This window comes from Anolis carolinensis, chromosome 1 (assembly GCF_035594765.1).
Source record: "Anolis carolinensis isolate JA03-04 chromosome 1, rAnoCar3.1.pri, whole genome shotgun sequence".
NCBI lineage: Eukaryota > Metazoa > Chordata > Lepidosauria > Squamata > Dactyloidae > Anolis > Anolis carolinensis.
The window spans coordinates 42,534,361-42,551,563 of record NC_085841.1 but is presented as its reverse complement, the minus strand read 5'-3'; the positions used below and the strand labels follow the sequence as shown (position 1 = coordinate 42,551,563).

At 44.3% G+C, this 17,203-nt stretch overlaps 2 protein-coding genes across 3 annotated transcripts in view; both read left to right on the top strand.

Moving 5' to 3' along the window:
* plb1 (phospholipase B1) overlaps positions 1 to 17,203 on the top strand; it is a 106,135-nt gene that overhangs the window by 2,845 nt on the left and 86,087 nt on the right. Inside the window, exons 3-6 of one of the 2 annotated variants that reach the window (XM_062973287.1) lie at positions 1,725 to 1,783; positions 8,614 to 8,687; positions 10,926 to 10,969; positions 13,784 to 13,892. In XM_062973287.1, coding sequence (XP_062829357.1) covers positions 1,725 to 1,783; positions 8,614 to 8,687; positions 10,926 to 10,969; positions 13,784 to 13,892 — 286 coding nt within the window. Of the gene's footprint in view, positions 1 to 1,724; positions 1,784 to 8,613; positions 8,688 to 10,925; positions 10,970 to 13,783; positions 13,927 to 17,203 lie in introns of those variants that run through there. The other variant, XM_062973279.1, reaches the window with a different exon arrangement.
* On the top strand, positions 2,177 to 7,458 carry LOC134296992 (uncharacterized). The gene is made up of 2 exons (XM_062973296.1): positions 2,177 to 3,948; positions 7,177 to 7,458. Exons 1-2 carry the CDS (start codon positions 2,401 to 2,403, stop codon positions 7,216 to 7,218), a joined length of 1,590 nt encoding a protein of 529 aa, XP_062829366.1. The 5' UTR covers positions 2,177 to 2,400; the 3' UTR covers positions 7,219 to 7,458.

The following is a 17,203-nucleotide window of genomic DNA, read 5'->3' as shown; positions in this document are numbered from 1 at the left end:
GCCCCTGGGATATTATTGCAGTTGCTGACAGAACACTAGGAGGATTGGTGGTTCTCATGAAACTTTTCCCTGATTTAAGTCTACTGGGAGGAGGCTGATAGTCATGCAGTGAATGGCTTTCACAGTGTTTGACCTTATTTCTCTTGCAATTGGCAGCAACTTCTTGCAGCACATCGGGAGGGGGAAATGCCAGCTAGCTTGGAAAATCTATCAGCAAGTGTAGGTTTAAGTGTGACTATTCTGTTTTATTCAGTGCTATATTCACCTGTTTCGCATGGGCAGATTTATGCCAGATTTATGCTAAAAGTGATAGAATAGTACTAGGGCAACATGCCGAACTTGAGCAATATGTTGACCACATCTCTCCTTCCCATGACTGATACAACTTCAGAATATAGAGAAGATAAGTATATTGGTCTTTTCCAACACAATTAGAGAAACTGAAATGTAGCCAAGAATATTAGTCTTTTAGGAGGTGTCCTGTCTGCCCTGAGAAAAGGCCCTTGGATACTTGATTCTCATTAAATTAAAGTCTGGGAGATGCTGGAGGTATGTGTCTATGCATTTTTAAAAGCAACATATTCTTTTGGGAGGGGACCTGGAGAAGAATCTACCTTGTTTTTTTGGTAGGACAGGTTACAAAAAAAGAGAATATTTGGTACATACAGGTTGAGAATCCCTTATACAAAATGTTCGGGTTCAGAAGTGTTTTGGATTTTTTCAGATTTTTGACTATCTTTGAGATAATACTAAATTTGAAATGTATGTATATTTTAAATAACAACAACAACAACAACAACAACAACAACAACAACAACAACTTTATTTTTATACCCCGCCTCCATCTCCCCAAGGGGACTCAGGGCGGCTTACATGGGGCCAAAGCCCAGGCAAATACAGCAACAAACATAAAACACATCAAATAACAGAACCACATGCAAATATAAGATTTAAACAATAAACATAAAAGGATAAAATGACGAGCATTGGTAAAACATGATTTAAAACACAAAAAATAAGAGTCATAAAAACAAACTGGGCAAAATGCGCCAAGTGAATTTGTAAACATGAGGTAGTTGATAAAGTGCTACAAGTTCATGAGAGAGCACCTTGAAATGGGATGGATCCTGTGGCTATATCAAAATTAACAAAGCGAAAAGTGCAACCGATCAGGAAGTGGTCACAGATACAAGATTTATCATGAAGATGGGCGGTCCTTATCCAAAGGCCTGTGTGAAGAGTTAGGTTTTCAAGCTCTTCCTAAATGCTACCAGGGTGGGAGCTTGCCTAATCTCCCTGGGGAGCGAGTTCCAGAGCTGGGGGGCCACCACAGAGAAGACCCTCTCCCTCGTCCCACCAACCACGATTGTATATGTGTATTATACAAAGCTGAAGGTAATTTTATGCAATATTTTTATATTTTTTATATTTTTGTGCAGGGAACTAAGTTTTTGTACATTGAACCATGAGAAAACAAGGTGGCCACTATCTCAGCTGTCCACATGGCCAATTTCAGATTTCTAGGAAAGGGATGTTTAATCGAGGTCATGTACTTGCAGCTGGGGGATAACAGAGTTCAAGGACATTTCTCTCGACATGGGTTTTAAACAGCATCTCAAGTTCTTCCAGATCTTCCCCACATATTCTTCCTGCTAAAACATATTCTTCATGCTGAAGACCTTCTAAAAAGTTCAATCACTGTCTCCCTTTCCTTTTTTTAATAGTTCATAACTTGAGGCCAGGAGACATTAAAGTTATAAGTGCCCTTGGAGACTCAATAACCGTAAGTACAGATCACCAAATGTGCACCATTAAACTGATGGATATAAAGAGCACTTCTGAATTCTAATGTGAGAAAGGAGGAGCAAAATATCTTCATGCCAATGTGAATTTTTCTCCTGCGTTCCCATTATTCTTGCTTCTTAATCTCTTTTGGCCAACTCTCTTAGCAGTTGTGTATTTGCATATGCTAATGAATGCAAAATTATTAAACACTTTTCTAGCAATAAAGCAGAAACAGTTTTGCTTTGTGGTAAATAACCTGACTATGATAATTTTAAGCAAACTGGGCAAAATTTCTGAGTAGGTGCTAAACTGAAGTTTTTTTTTTTTTTTGTGGCAAAGAATTTGCCTGAAAGGCAAAAGCCACATTAAATGTTATTTGAAGAGAGACACAAACTTAAGTGTCAGAACCCTGCTACTAGAGCCTGGATGTGGCTCTGAGTTTCAGGGTCACTGACATTGATAAGACACCTGCGTCCCAGGACTCGGAGGAGAAACGGCTGATGGACTTGGCGGGGAATTTGCGCGGGGTTTTACTGAGCGGGAAGAGACTGTTCAAATGTGGGGGAGGGTATATAAAGGAGGGTTGGCCGGAGCCTCCCATTCTTGGCTTTTCTGATGTTCATGTTTCCTACAGTAAAAGTTCCTGGTGATACCACAAAGAGTCTCGTGTGTTCATTCAGGAGCGGCTGTGGTGAGCTGACACTAAGCCAAGAATACGGACACCATCCCGCTGTAGCGGTGAGGTGTAACATGCAAGTGGAGGATGAAGAGCTCTTGGGCGCCGGAGGAGGAAGGTCGGAAAGGGCCACTCCCGAGACGGACGCTGAGTTCCACCAGCTGGCGGCCCTGGCGTCATCCACCGCTTATGCCCAGCCAAATGGGGTAACCCAGAGGCGCGGAGTGGTGCGGGGAGATAGCACCGGAGGAGAGGAAGGTTCACCTTCCCCAGGCCCGCAAAAGATGGTGTTTCTGGAGGAGAGGATGTCGGCGATGGAGACCACCCTGGCAGTGATGTCGAGGGCGATGGAGCGCCTGGCGGTTTTGGCGGAGCCGGAGCGAGGAAGGGAACTCCGGGCTAGCTCAATGTGGGACGTGAGCATGGGAAGCAGCCAGGGCTTTGCAGACCTCCCAGCACCGAAGGGAAGGGAAATGCGAAAGGAGCCCGGTGCCCGGCCCAAGATCCAAACGAGCCTGACGCGGGTGGAGGAGAGTGACGACGAAGGGGAAAAGCCTCCGAGAATCCCGGCTACGCTCCCAACTGAGACCCTGGTGCCCCTGGCGAATGCCGGGCGTGGCACAGGACAAAGGGAAGCAGCAGCGGGGCCCACTGGCCCGCAAGGGGGCTTGCGACGGGCGGAGGATTGGGGATTGCCACCACAGGGACCCCTACCGAGACGAGAGGAACTAAGGATCGAGTTTGGGGGAGAGTCCTCTGAACTGGATTTTTTCCTGACCACGGTGAGGGGCTATATGGAGGACAATGCCCACACTTTTAGAACGGAATCCAGCCGGGTACGGGCCATTGGTGCAGTGTTGAAGAGGGGAGCGGCCAGCTGGTACGTTCAACTGCACGCGCGGCGCGACCCATGTCTGGGGTCACTCCGACGCTTTATGGGGGCCCTGGAGACCCGTTTCCGAGATCCACTGGAGCAGATCCGGGCGAGGGAGGAGTTGAAGACCGTCTCCCAGGGGCAGAGGTCGGTATCTGAGTATGCGGAGGAGTTCCAATGCCTCGCTGAAAAGGTGCCGGAATGGTCTGCAGTGACAAAGATGGAACTCTTCAAAGAGGGGCTCAGGCGGGAGATCCTCTCCTGGGCGGTGCATCGAGATGAGCCCGACACACTGCGCGGATGGATTCAGCTGGCGGGGCGCATCGAGACATCGCTGGCCCAGGCGAGGAGGCACCGAGGAGGGCTACAGCAGCGGCCGCAGATGAAAGAGGGGAGCCGGAAGGAGGGGTCAACCCCAGCCGGGAGGAGAACGGAGCCGACAGGGAACGTGAGCACCAGCAGGAGGGGCTGCTTCGTGTGCGGCCGTTTGGGCCACAGGGCTGCCGAGTGCTGGCAGAGAAAAGGGGAAGGCGGAGGCCCGCCCAAACCAAGAGCCGTGGCAGGGAAACGCGCCGAGGAAGAACCACCGATGAGGCACCACTCGGGGGGGTTGGTAAGTCAGGACAAAGCCATGATAGTGGTCCCCATTCAGCTGGAAAGTGGCAGCAAACAAGCAACCTGCAAAGCATTTGTGGATTGTGGATGTTCCAGGAACATCATCTCCCCTGAATTAGCCGAGGGATTGGGATGCGAAAGAACGAACCTAGAATCCCCAATAGCTTTTTCGCAGTTGGACGGATCCACAGCATCGGGATCATTAGCTAAGTACAGTGCCGAAGATGTAAAGTGTAAGATAGGGAGTTGGGAAGGAAAGGTGTCATTTGTGATATCACAAATAGCCAGCTATAATGTGATACTAGGCATGCCATGGCTGGGGCAGGCCAACCCGCAAATCAACTGGGAGGATAAGAGCATGATTTTCAGGATGAAGTTGGAAGGAGGGAGCCAGGAAGTGGAAAGGGAGCCGGGGAAAAGGGGGGAGGAAGACTCTATCAGGATAGCAGAACTGGCAGATAAATTACCCCCAGAGTATCGGGATTTTGTGGACGTATTTGATGAGAAGGAAGCAGACAGTTTCCCACCGAAGCGGAGAGTTGAAGTGAAGATAGAGCTAGTCCCAGGAGCAGAGCTTCCTAAGGCAAAAATATACCCAATGTCGGCTAGGGAAAAGGAGGAACTGAGAAAATACATTGATAAAAACCTAGCGAGGGGTTTCATAGAGCCTTCAAATTCCCCTCTAGGGGCGCCTGTGTTGTTCAGGCGCAAAAAGGACCAAACGCTGAGGCTCTGCATTGACTACAGGGGCCTGAATGCAATCAGTTCTGGAAATAAATACCCCCTACCTTTAGTGAAGGACTTGATCGCCCAGTTATCGGAGGGACAGATATTCACTAAATTGGACTTAATTGAAGCGTACCATAAATTGCAGATTAAACCAGAGGACAGGTGGAAGACGGCCTTCTCCTGTGCATTCGGATTATTCAATTATCGTGTGCTCCCTTTCGGTTTGTGCGGCGGAGGCGCCGCGTTCATGCAATTAATCAACGAAGTGTTGCATCCATTGTTGTACAAGGGAGTCTTTGTTTTCTTAGATGACATATTGTTAGTATCTCGGACTAAGGAGCAACACATAGAACTAGTCAGGGAAGTCCTGCAAAAGTTGAGAGAAGCAAAACTGTATGCGAAGCTTGCCAAGTGCGAGTTCAATAAAGACCAGATAGACTTTCTGGGGTATAGGATTTCCTCTCAGGGAGTGGCGATGGACCCTGCGAAGGTAGAAGACGTGAGGGGGTGGGAAGCCCCCAAAACACGGAAGCAGCTGCAATCCTTCCTAGGGTTCGCAAACTTCTATAGAACATTTATCAAGGACTTTGCGCGCCTCACTTTGCCATTAACGGATTTGTTAAAGACTAAAGGCAGGGGAGAAACAGCCAAAGTGAAGGCCCCAGGGGCCAAACTGACCTGGACAATAGAATGCCAGGAAGCTTTCGAAGCCCTTAAAAAGCGTTTTACTGAGGAGCCTGTCCTACAGCACCCTGATATGTCTAAAGCCTTTGTATTACATTGCGATGCGTCAGACCGGGCATATGGGGCAGTTCTGCTGCAGAAAGACGAGGGGGGGAACCTGAAGCCATGTGGCTATCTGTCAAAAAAGTTTAGCGATACAGAAAAAAACTGGCCGATTTGGGAGAGAGAAGCCTTAGCGATTCTAAAAGCACTAGAGTGCTGGAGACACTTCCTGGAAGGAAGTGGAACACCGTTTGAGGTGTGGACTGACCATAGAAATTTACAGTATCTAAGATCCCCTCGTAAACTATCAGCGAAGCAAATTAGATGGGCCCAATATTTCAGCCGTTTTGATTTCAGACTCAGATTCTTCCAGGGGAAACATAATATACTCGCTGACGCTCTCTCTCGAATGCCTCAGCACGGGGGAGGAATTCAGGAATCTGAAGGGAGTATTTTTCTTGATAAGCAATGGGGCCTGGCAGTACTTACTCGAGCACAAGCGGCCAAAGAAAACAAACGTACTGCCATTTCCACGGGGGGAGGAGAAATATGGGAGGAAGAGTTGAAGCGAGCGTATGGAATGGACAAATGGTTACAAACAAACAAAGAAAAGGGAGAATTGTGTGGGGATTTGGTGTTTGTAAATAAGAAATTGTATATTCCTGAATGTTTAAGACGAGAAATGTTAAGGAAGTACCATGATAACAAGGGTGCGGGTCATCTAGGCCCCACCAGGACTATTAAACTGTTGGCCAAACAATGCTGGTGGCCCGGAATGAGGAAAGACGCCAGGGGATACGTCACGCAGTGTGAATTATGTGCAGAGGGAAAAACACCACCGGGGAAGCCCCAGGGGCTATTGCAGAAGGTGGTGGAGCCCATGAGGCCATGGGAATGCGTAGCCATGGATTTTGTAGGCGAACTACCCCCCAGCAGAGGCCACAGATACATTTGGACAATATTGGACCTATTCTCAAAACAGGCACACTTTGTGGCTCTGCCAAAACTTCCTTCAGCTGAAAAACTTGCTGGTTTGTATGTGAAGCATGTATATCGCCTACATGGGTGTCCCGACAAGATAATTAGTGACCGGGGAGTCCAATTTACTGCAAAATTTTGGGGAAAATTCTTACAGCTGTTAGGAGCAGAAAGGAACCTGAGCTCTGCCTTTCATCCCGCGACCAACGGGGGGGTCGAACGTACCCAACAGACACTGTGCCAATTCTTAAGGATGTACACCAATTATAGACAGGATGATTGGGCGGACCTTCTTCCGTTTGCTGAGATGGCTTTTAACGGGGCTGTACATTCGGCCACAGGTCGTGCCCCATTCGAAATAGTATACGGACAGGAGGTGGCACCTTTCCCCAGGCTACCCGAGTGGAAGGAAGGGGAGGGCCAGACCGACGAGGAATGGCCGGCCAAAATCAAGCAAGGGTGGCAAACCGTGGTAGAGGCATTGCGGGAAACACAAAAGAAGTACAAGCTCTTTGCGGATCGTAGGCGCCGAGAGGGGGACAAATTGGGCGAAGGAGATCTGGTTTGGCTGAGCACAAAAAACCTGAAATTGGGGTTCCCATCCAAGAAATTGGCTCCACGCTATATAGGGCCATTCAGGGTAGCAAAAAGAATAAACGAAGTGACCTATGAGCTGAGGCTACCAAAGGACCTAGGAAAGGTACACCCGGTATTCCATTGCAGCCTGTTAAAAAAGTATAAAGGAACTCTGGACAGCGGAGAACAATAGTTGTGTTTAATCTTTTCCTTCCAGGACGAAGGGGAGGAGGACGCCATGTCAGAACCCTGCTACTAGAGCCTGGATGTGGCTCTGAGTTTCAGGGTCACTGACATTGATAAGACACCTGCGTCCCAGGACTCGGAGGAGAAACGGCTGATGGACTTGGCGGGGAATTTGCGCGGGGTTTTACTGAGCGGGAAGAGACTGTTCAAATGTGGGGGAGGGTATATAAAGGAGGGTTGGCCGGAGCCTCCCATTCTTGGCTTTTCTGATGTTCATGTTTCCTACAGTAAAAGTTCCTGGTGATACCACAAAGAGTCTCGTGTGTTCATTCAGGAGCGGCTGTGGTGAGCTGACACTTAAGTCTTTCTGTTTGCTGTCTAAAGAGTCACAGTAGATGATACTTCACTCTAGATGAACATGGGTGAGCAAGAACAATGCACTCTAGACGGCCACACGGCTATGCCCAATGGAAACTGAAGTAATATTGTATCTCTTCTGGTTTATTTAGGCTCACTTTTTTGCATTTTGAGGTATGGGAGAGGATTGCAAGACTTTGAGGTGTTGGAGCAAGATTACCACCCCAAAACTGGGCCTTTGAGGGTCTTCGGGGGGGATATCTTTGGTGTCCCCATTTTGGGACTCCAAGGGTCCCTTTCAATCCATGGTCTGCACTTTGCCCATGCTGATTTAGGATGTGGAGAGCCTGATTCAGACTCTAGCATGGGGAAGAGCACAAGAACACCCTTTGCACTGGGATTCTAATGTCCTAGTCCTGGACCCTATGCTTGCAGTTTTATATTGCAAAATAGTAACCAATTCATGTTATAAAGTTTGGATTTACAACTGATGTGAACCTTTCTTCCAAGAACACTGATTGGTAAAGAAGAATGAAATGGTAAACTGCATGACATAAAGGTAGCACAGTTTGAATTAGTATTGACAAATTAGTATTTGACAAATAATGTTTCAAGATGTATGTGTTTCCCTTATCAATGCAAAGATTTTTCCCCCCTCAGGACATAGCAGAAAGTAATGAGTTACCTTTTCCCCGCTGTAACATGTCATTGCAGCGGGGGCTGATGAATTCTGGTTTGTTGTTACTAGAGAGTGGCACTGTGTTTTCATGTCACTTCAGTACATTATGCTTATCATTTCATGTTTTCACATTATTCTTTATATGGGTGATAAATAATATTTTTAATTTAATTTTCTATTTGATCATTTTCAGTTTTTAATTTTAAATTAAGCTTTGACCAAATTTCTTTTTTCCTTTTCTTTTATTGTGTTGTGAAGCAGGCAGGTTAGCAATGGGGTTTAAAAGTCTTTTCATCTTCTTGGTCCTAAAAGCAAGGCATACTTATAAGGGATCCGTTAGGTCTTTCTGAGTCTGCAGGCAGTTTCTTCCTGCAGTAATTCTGCACTGGAATTACTCTGGCTCTGAATCCCTTTTGTGTTTCTCTGCATTAGGCAGGAAATGGAGCAGGATCTTCACGATTAAATGTTATAGATGTTCTAACACAGTACCGAGGCCTTTCATGGAGGTGAGTGCCATCAACCAAATTCCTCTATAAATCTGAAATCTTTTTGATTGATCTTTTAAATTTAAAAACCTCGATTTTTATCCCAGTCAGCAGCTTTGTTAATATAAACCTGAAATGATGTTGCTAGAACAGGCACCAGTTGCTTTATTCCCTAAAAACAGGGAGGTTGTATTTTCCAGGATGCTGTTGTGATATCGCAGAAAGATATCCACTGATGGATCACTCTCAAGTTCTTGAGCATCCATAATTTAATAATTTTAGACTGTAGGAAATTGCTCTCTTTTTTTTTTTGAACTACAGCTCCCTAAATCCCTGGTTCCCAAGTCATGCTTACTGGGGAATTCCAGATGTTAATTAAAAATAATTCCTCTAAGACAGTGGTTCTCAACCTGTGGGTTCCCAGATCTTTTGGCCTACAACTCCCAGAAATCCCAGCCAGTTTACTAGCTGTTAGGATTTCTGGGAGTTGAAGGTCAAAACATCTGGGGACCCAAACATTGGGAACCAGTGCCTAAGATCTGGCTCTTTTCAAGTTTCAGAACTTTCCTCCCTCCAACCTCACTTTAAAAAGCAAACAACATTTCATTGTTGCTCGTCATGCATTGTTTAATAATGACAGGTTCACTAAAACAGCATCCAGTTGGGGTGAGAGGACTGGGAACAGGATATAGATATAAACAAAATGGCTCTAGTTCTCTGGAGTGTTTTGTATTCTGTCAGTATATACTGTATAATGATATGTTCCTCTGGAAGGTGAAAAGAAACTTTATACTTGCTTGGCATCCAGTTGTTTAATCCCAACTAGAATCATAGAATGATAAACTCACAGAGTTGGAAGAGACCTCATGGGACCTCTAGTCCAATCCCCTGCCAAGAAGCAGGAAAATCGCATTCAAAGCATCCCCAACAGATGGTCATCCAGCCTCTGTTTAAAAGCCTCCAAAGAAGGAGCCTCCACTACACTCTGGGGCAGAAAGTTCCACTGCTGAACAGCTCTCACAGAACTAGATTATACCCACTTGATCGTTTGCTTAATTGTGAGTCAACATGTTGATAGATCTAATGGAATCAATGGGTCTGTAGTAGATGGAATAGAAGAGCTGAAAGTAAAACTTTGACTGCTCCTTGTGCTAGAATAACAGGTATTTCACAAGGAGGGATGCCAATATTCAAGAGAAAAGTCACATGCAGAGGTGCTTAGCTTCTCCCCTTCCACTATTTTTATTGCAGCTCCTCTTATTTGTCATCTTGAAGACTTTTTTGAAAGCCTTAGTTTAGGTGTGGAAGGGTAACACCATCATAACCTATCTTTGGAATTGAGTAGGAGAAATTATATAAATAAGTCAGTAAGAGGTTGATATGCATGCCACACCTAATTATATATTATGCATTTTTAAATAAATGGCAAAGCACAAGTACTCTTATTTCTTTCCTTCTATATGCAACATTGTGAGCTTTCAGATGCAACATATTGAATTATTATGCACTGTTTCATCTTTTTTATGTTTTAATTGATTTAAAGTGGTTAATATTTTGTGATTTTTAACCTTTTGTGCATTGTCAACAATATTATGTTGTAACAGTTTTCATGTGTAAGCTACCTTGATTCTCAATGTTGGGGAAAGTTAATCTATAAACAATTAGGATTATATTGATGAGAGTGATACATATTGGGCATCCCTTATCTGGAAAGCCAACATTCTCCAATATTTTTCATTTGATTAAAAAATCCCGCCCCCTCAAAGAAATCCAAAACACTTCTGATTCCAAGCATAAGGGATACACAACTTGTAATGCAGACATCCTAAGAGAAATTGTGATACATAAATACAGTATACTAAGTGAAAGAAACGTGTGGTCACAAGCCTGTCAGCTATATGCTGCACTCTGCTAGGAGCAATTCCCTTTGTTCTTGTAATCTGGTACCAAAAAAGGAGAATTTTGCCAGTCCTTGTTTCATGGATAGTATAAAAGAGCTGACAGGACTTCACACTGTATCAGTGCTAAAACTGAGTTGGTGTGGAGCTAGGGCCCAATGTTAGAGCAGGATATAAGAGTAATAAATAAGAGAAATAAATAAATAAATACACAGATAAGTTTAGAAACCCGAAGATAAAATAGGAAGAGTTTGTTGAAGATTTGAAACATCACCAGGGGGCACTCTGTGTCACTCTTACTCCAAGGAAAAGCCTTTCGCTCTGCTCAATTTCTGCTTTTCTTCCCTCCTCCCCTCTGCAGTATTGGTGGAAATGAGGACATAAACACAGTCACAACATTAGCAAGTAAGTGCCTGCTTTTGTACGATATGGCATGTTTGTGAAACTTGCTAAACAATTTATGCACTACAACTTAACGAAAGGTTTAGTAAACAATTGGATTGGGGTTGGCTTAGGCTGTGTTTTGCTTTATAACATGTTTTATAATTTCCTCCAAGTTTTAGTTCATAACCTTCCAAACATTTCATGTTGGTTAAACACACTTTGCAGACATGCATCATTTTGTGACACAGTAATGCAGTTTTACTATCAAACTGGATGTTAAACCAGTCCCTTGAAAGAGATATGAACACATACATAATTTATAATAACAAAATGTATGGGGGCACAACATATCCCATGAAAATCTTTCATTTATATTAAAATACTAGCTTGGAAACCCGGTGGTGCCCAGGTTATTTGAAAAAGGCATTGTTTGTTTTGTGTAGTTTGATAATATCAGTTTGGTAATGTGTAACACTATTTATTTGAAAGAAGACAGTCTTTCTTTTTGTTTTTTTTATTTTATTAGAAAATGTATAAGGATGTGGGTGAACTACAAATCCCAGAATCCCAGGGCAATTGCCCCCAAACCCTGCCATTATTTAAAGTTGACCATGTTGGGTTTGTGTGCCAAGTTTGGTCCAGATCCGTCATTGGCTGGGTTCAATGTTCTCTGGCTAAGGGTGAACTACAAATCCCAGAATCCCAGGACAATCACCCCCTAACCTTGCCAATATTCACAGTTGGTCATGTTGGGTCTGTGTGCCAAGTTTGGTCCAGATCCATTGTCAGCTAGGTTCAGTGCTCTCTGGATGTCGGTGAACTATAACTCTCTGAAATACCCACCCAAATACCCATCCACATACCCACCCACAAACATACTAATACTTACTATTATTATATTCCAGCAGTCCCCAGGTTAACTCAGAAAATGTGTAAGGCTTACTATATCAAGAAAATATGTCTTGTCATTATACCAATTAAGTAATTTCAACTCTCTATTTATTGTGTGGTTTTTTATTTTTAAAACCTTATTTTTATTTTTATTACCAGAAAATTATTCCCATTATAATTGATTGCATCGCTTGGAATATGTTGCTTCTAAACTGTGACCTGTATAGGTCTTTAAGATACCAGCCACAGATTCTTCATCACACATCTAGTACTGATATTTGCATTATAATCAAATATTAAAACATCATTATTTTTTTATTGGGCACTGACATGGATATCTATTATCGTCTTTATTTAACCCATCTGGGCACCAGAGCACCATCGTATACAGCTTATAAATACCTTTCCTTGCTCTATCTGCCAGTATTACTGGTAGCCCTTAGTTCTGGAGTGCTGCATTATGAGAGACACATCTGCCCATCTAAGAAGTGTTCAGAAGAAGAAAGTTCAGTCTAACTCCATTCCGTAATAAAAAGGAGTTTTTCCCTACCTTAGGATCACACTGTTTAGTGCACTCAGTTGTCTTGCGTATTTTTCAGTGAAGATGTTTCCACATTGCAGACATTTGGCCCCGCCCACCATCCCTCTCGGTGCTTTTTGGTACTTCAACTCCCACAATTCCCAACAGCCGAGAGGGAGAGGGAGAGAAAAGGGCCCTCCCAACAAAGGACACAGTCAAATCATGGAAGGAAGGAAAGGGGTACCTGAAAAGGCTATTTTATTTTTTTGCAAAGTAGAAGCGTTATGAGGTAGCTTACAACCAAACCTTCCTGCTTGGGGAGCAAAAGGAAATGGCGGAAAATGCCCCAAAAAGTTTATTTTGACTCCTCCCCCAATTTCTCCTCCTACAAATTGGGTGATCCTAATCTGAGAGCAACAAGTGCTACTTCATTCCAAATTTGGCAAAACATCAGGAGTTTTGAGAAAAATTCATTTCCTCACCTCTTCCTGATACGTTGGGAAAAAATGCTGCTCTCCACATTTAAAAGACTCAAAAACTGCACTTTAACCAAAACGAATATAGTGAGCCCAGTGTAATACCAGATTTTAAGTGTAGAACTCAGTGGACTGGATCGGGAGGGGTTTGCAGTGCCTCCTGATCCAGCCTTCGTACCCATGGAGAGGCCTCTCCATGGGGATGAGGACTGGATCAGGAGGCATTTGCAGCGCCTCCCGATCCAGCCATGGTCCCCACGGAGAGGCCTCCATGCGGTTGGGAGCACCCCCGCAACGAAGGGGCTCTCCCTCCCTTTGGCGGAGGCCTGGAGCCAGGGCAGTGACTCCCGCTTCCCTGGCTCCAAGCCTTCGCCAAAGGAAGAAAGCCCCTTCGTTCGGCGGGTGGGTGAACGGGGAGGGCCACAAAAGCCCTCCCCGTTCACCCCACCCACCCACCCGCCCGCCCGTGCCTCGGCTCCTTCATCACGCCAGGGCGGCAACACCAGTGCCCGGTGTGGCGAAGGAGTCGGACGTGCGTGTTGCTAGGTAGATAGCAAGCTACCTAGCAACACGCACGGGGCGCTCGCCCCTTGGGAGGTGCCCCCTGTGTGTTGCTAGATAGCTTACTATCTACCTAGCAACACGCAGGGGCCACCTCCTAAGGGGTGAGTGCCCCGTGCATGTTGCTAGGTAGGTTGCTATCTACCTAGCAACACGCACGCCAGCGAGCAGGTGAACGGGGAGGGCCTTTGGCCCTCCCCATTCACCTGCTCGGATTGCACGGAGGCTCGAACGAGCGGGTCTCGAACGAGCGGGGTTTTACTGTACTTAGTGCTGCTAGCGGGATCCTATTCATTCTTGATTTTTAAATATTTCCCCCCAGCTTTTCATTGGGAGTAACTGTGTTTGTGCTTCAAAGTCAATTTCATTGTTTTTCCCCTTCCCCAGATATTCTCCGGGAATACAATCCTTCTCTGCGAGGCTTTTCGACTGGCAAAGGATCAGAGACCACAACACAGGCTTACCTGAACCAGGCTGTAGCAGGAGCCCGCTCAGAGTAAGGACTACTATTGAGTGTGTGTATGAGAGAGGTATATATGGATCTCACTATATGAAATTGATGGCTTTATGGTAAAGCTGTCTGTTTGATTAAGGATCAAGGAGTATCTTAAATCAAACAGAAGTATTTATTAAAGAAATCAAATGTCTGGTAGAGAAAAATGTGGGTCTGCTGGTTACAGGCTGAGCACAAAGGTTGCAGTAAAACAAGGAGTGAGAGGAAGCCAGATCTGGGCATATTGTTTTCCAGGTAAAGAAAAAGCAGATCAGATAAGAAAAGGGGGAGAAACTCCAGGGGCCTCCGTGCTCTGTCTCTGCTTCTCTTTGCAGGATGTTGCACATTTTCCCACTTTGAATTATAACTAAATACAGAGGTTGTAGGCTGAATTAATGAAAAGCAAAAAAATAAACCAAGAGAAAACATTGTTTTCCCAACAGAAAAAAACAATACCATAACAAAAAAGTCTTTACTGGCCAACAGAAGGTTAATAAAGATAGCGGCCATCTGGACTTTATGGGACAAGATGTCTTTTGGTTTGGATGAGGGCCTTGTCAAACCCTGCTATATTGTTGTTCCAGATGTCACAGAAAGAAGAAAAATCTCGATGATGATGATGATGATGATGATTTTATTCTTTTCCTGTCTCTCCTCAAGGCTTGAGGTGGGGTATAACATAATTGAAATACATAGATAAAACATAATACCATTAAAACACATAGATTAAAAGACAGAGAGCAAAATATTAAAGCACATTTAAAATCATGCATACCAATAAAATATAAATTTAAAATTCATAATTTAGGTAGGTAAGCAAGCAGATATGGGATATCCTTTGGATTTCCTGTAGGCAGAGACGGCCCTAGGTATTTTTCAAGTGTAGGCGAACAGAATTTTGGCGCCCCCCCCCCAAACCAATCACTGAAAAATAAAAGCGTTGGATAAGCAAAAATGTTTGATAATAAGGAGGGATTAAGGAAAAGCCTATTAAACATCAAATTACATTAAGATTTTACAAATTAAACACTAAAACATCATGTTTTACAACAAATCGACAGAAAAAGCAGTTCAGTACCTTGCAGAGGCAGGCCGCAGGAGACAGGAGTTGCCTCGATGGTGTCCCCAACAAGATGGCGCCACAGGCAACTGCCTAGTTGGCCTGGTGGTTGAACCGCCTCTGCCTGTAGGCATGCTATTCAGGGCTTCAAAAACCCTTTGTATACCATTGGCCCTTTGTATTCCTGGATTTAACTAACCACAGTTCCAAATCCCAAAAGCAAACCTTGATTATGCTGTGTGCCAAGCACTATCCTGCAAATCTCTTGGGAAGACAGGCGGACAAATATCACCATTCTGGAAGAAGCAAAAACCACAAGTATTGAAGTGATACTCATAGGCCATCAACTCTGCTGGACTGGCCACGTTGTCTGAATGCCCGATCACCATATCCTAAAGCAGTTACTACTATACTCCCAACTGAAGAAAGGATAACGAAATGTTGGTGGACAGGAAAAGAGATTTAAAGATAGGCCTAAGCTCGGAAGCATTGGCCATTGTGCGCTCTAGCTGGAGGTCAGTTGTGACCAGCAGTGCTGTGGAATTTGAAGAGACACGAATGGAGGGCGAAAGGGAGAAACGTGCTAAGAGGAAGGTGCATCAAGCCAACCCTGATTGGGACCACCTTCCACCTGGAAACCGATGTCCTCACTGTGGAGGATATGAAGGTCAAGAATAGGGCTCTACAATTATCTATGTACCCACCACCAAGACACTACACTTGGAAGGCTATCATACTTGGACAACGAGGGATTGCCGCAATTAAAATGAATGAATGCTGACATGTAGCTATATCCCATTGTCACCCCTTCCATTTCAAGCCTCCATAGGCTCTTATCAGTACTTGTTTTTTGCCTGCCATTTTATAAAAGGGACCAATTTTTCCTATGCCAGGGTATATAATGGGACTTGAGCATCCATGGATTTCTGGATCAACCAGGTAAGGACCTGGAACCAAATGCCAGTGGATACTGAAGGCCCATGGTACTAATACTTTAAAGTGGGCCTAAAAACAAAACACCACTACTGTATTGATTAAAAGAGGAGCTGTGGAGTAGTGGTTATAACTAGAAAACTGGCTTCACAGAAGCCACTGTAAAACATTAAGATCTTCCTAAAAAAGAAGTTTGACAATTACATGCAACTAAATAAAGTGAGTATGTTAGGCAGCTTGATTTTTGTTTATCATAAAAATGCAGCTGGTCTGTTATGTAATTGTTGTGTTTACTGCCTGGAAGGGGTGCTTGCTTTCTGCTTTGGGTACCGTAATTGCTCAGCTAGCTACAAACTTTGATGGTAGTCCTTTGTATATATTTGCTGGCAGGGATTTGTAATCCAACAGTGTCTGGAGGTGCAAAGGTTTTCCTGCCTGTGCATTTTAGGGGTGTCACCATTGGGATGTACGTTAGGTCAGACTGTAGAAAAATTTTAAACATATACTCCCCAGTGCACCTTTGCCGCTCTGTTTTTTTCTTCTTTGTAGCTCTTTCCAGTGGTTTCATTCACAGAAAATAAGGGGGTTTGTCTTCTTTTCTGAAATATGGTGATCTCCCGTGCGTGTTTCTATCCTAGTTTGTCTTCTACAAGTTGATACCAAATAATGACAGTAATTTTGACTAAGGTGATTGCACAGAATAGTAGAGTACAGGTCTGATCACTCTGACAGTTATCATTGTTATCATGGCTTTTCAAAAACATCATTATCTCAGCTGGTAGAATCCTTGTGCTTATCTCTTCATTGCCACACAATAACATTTATGCATCACAGGTTCCCTCCTTCTCCCTTGGTGCTTCTTCCAGGTTCTCCTGGGACAAACTAAGCTCTTCCAGTTTACCACTCTATTCAGAGAAGGGGGTGGTTCCTTTGTGATGTATCTTTTATCAAAAAAGGAGCCATCCTTTTCACTGAGTAAAGTGAAGACCTTTTTGAAATGGCAGTGTCTAGGAGCAGCTGGCTCCCTTGGCCGGTGCCTGTTCTTTCTTCTCCCTGAAGAAAAACCCTTGACTTATTCATGGGTCAAATCAAAATCCTTTCTGGCCTCAAAACTTGCCCTTGGCTTATACATGAGATTGATTTATACACTTCATACACTGTTGTCGCTAAAGATGTTGAAAGAAACTGTATCATAACATACTGCAGGTTCTGAGTTGTTCAAAGATTCACTAATTGCTTTCAAGAACAAGCTGGTATTATCCTTGTTAAATCTGCAGTTTATACCAAACTGGGTCTTCAAATGCCTTGGGACCTCGGCAGG

Excerpts from the sequence above, each read along its gene's own strand:
- LOC134296992 (XM_062973296.1), top strand. The coding sequence starts at position 2,401 with ATGTTCATGTTTCCTACAGTAAAAGTTCCTGGTGATACCACAAAGAGT. Across the intron at positions 3,949-7,176 it reads GGCACCACTCGGGGGGGTTG|GACGAAGGGGAGGAGGACGC; the intron begins GTAAGTCAGGAC and ends TTTTCCTTCCAG.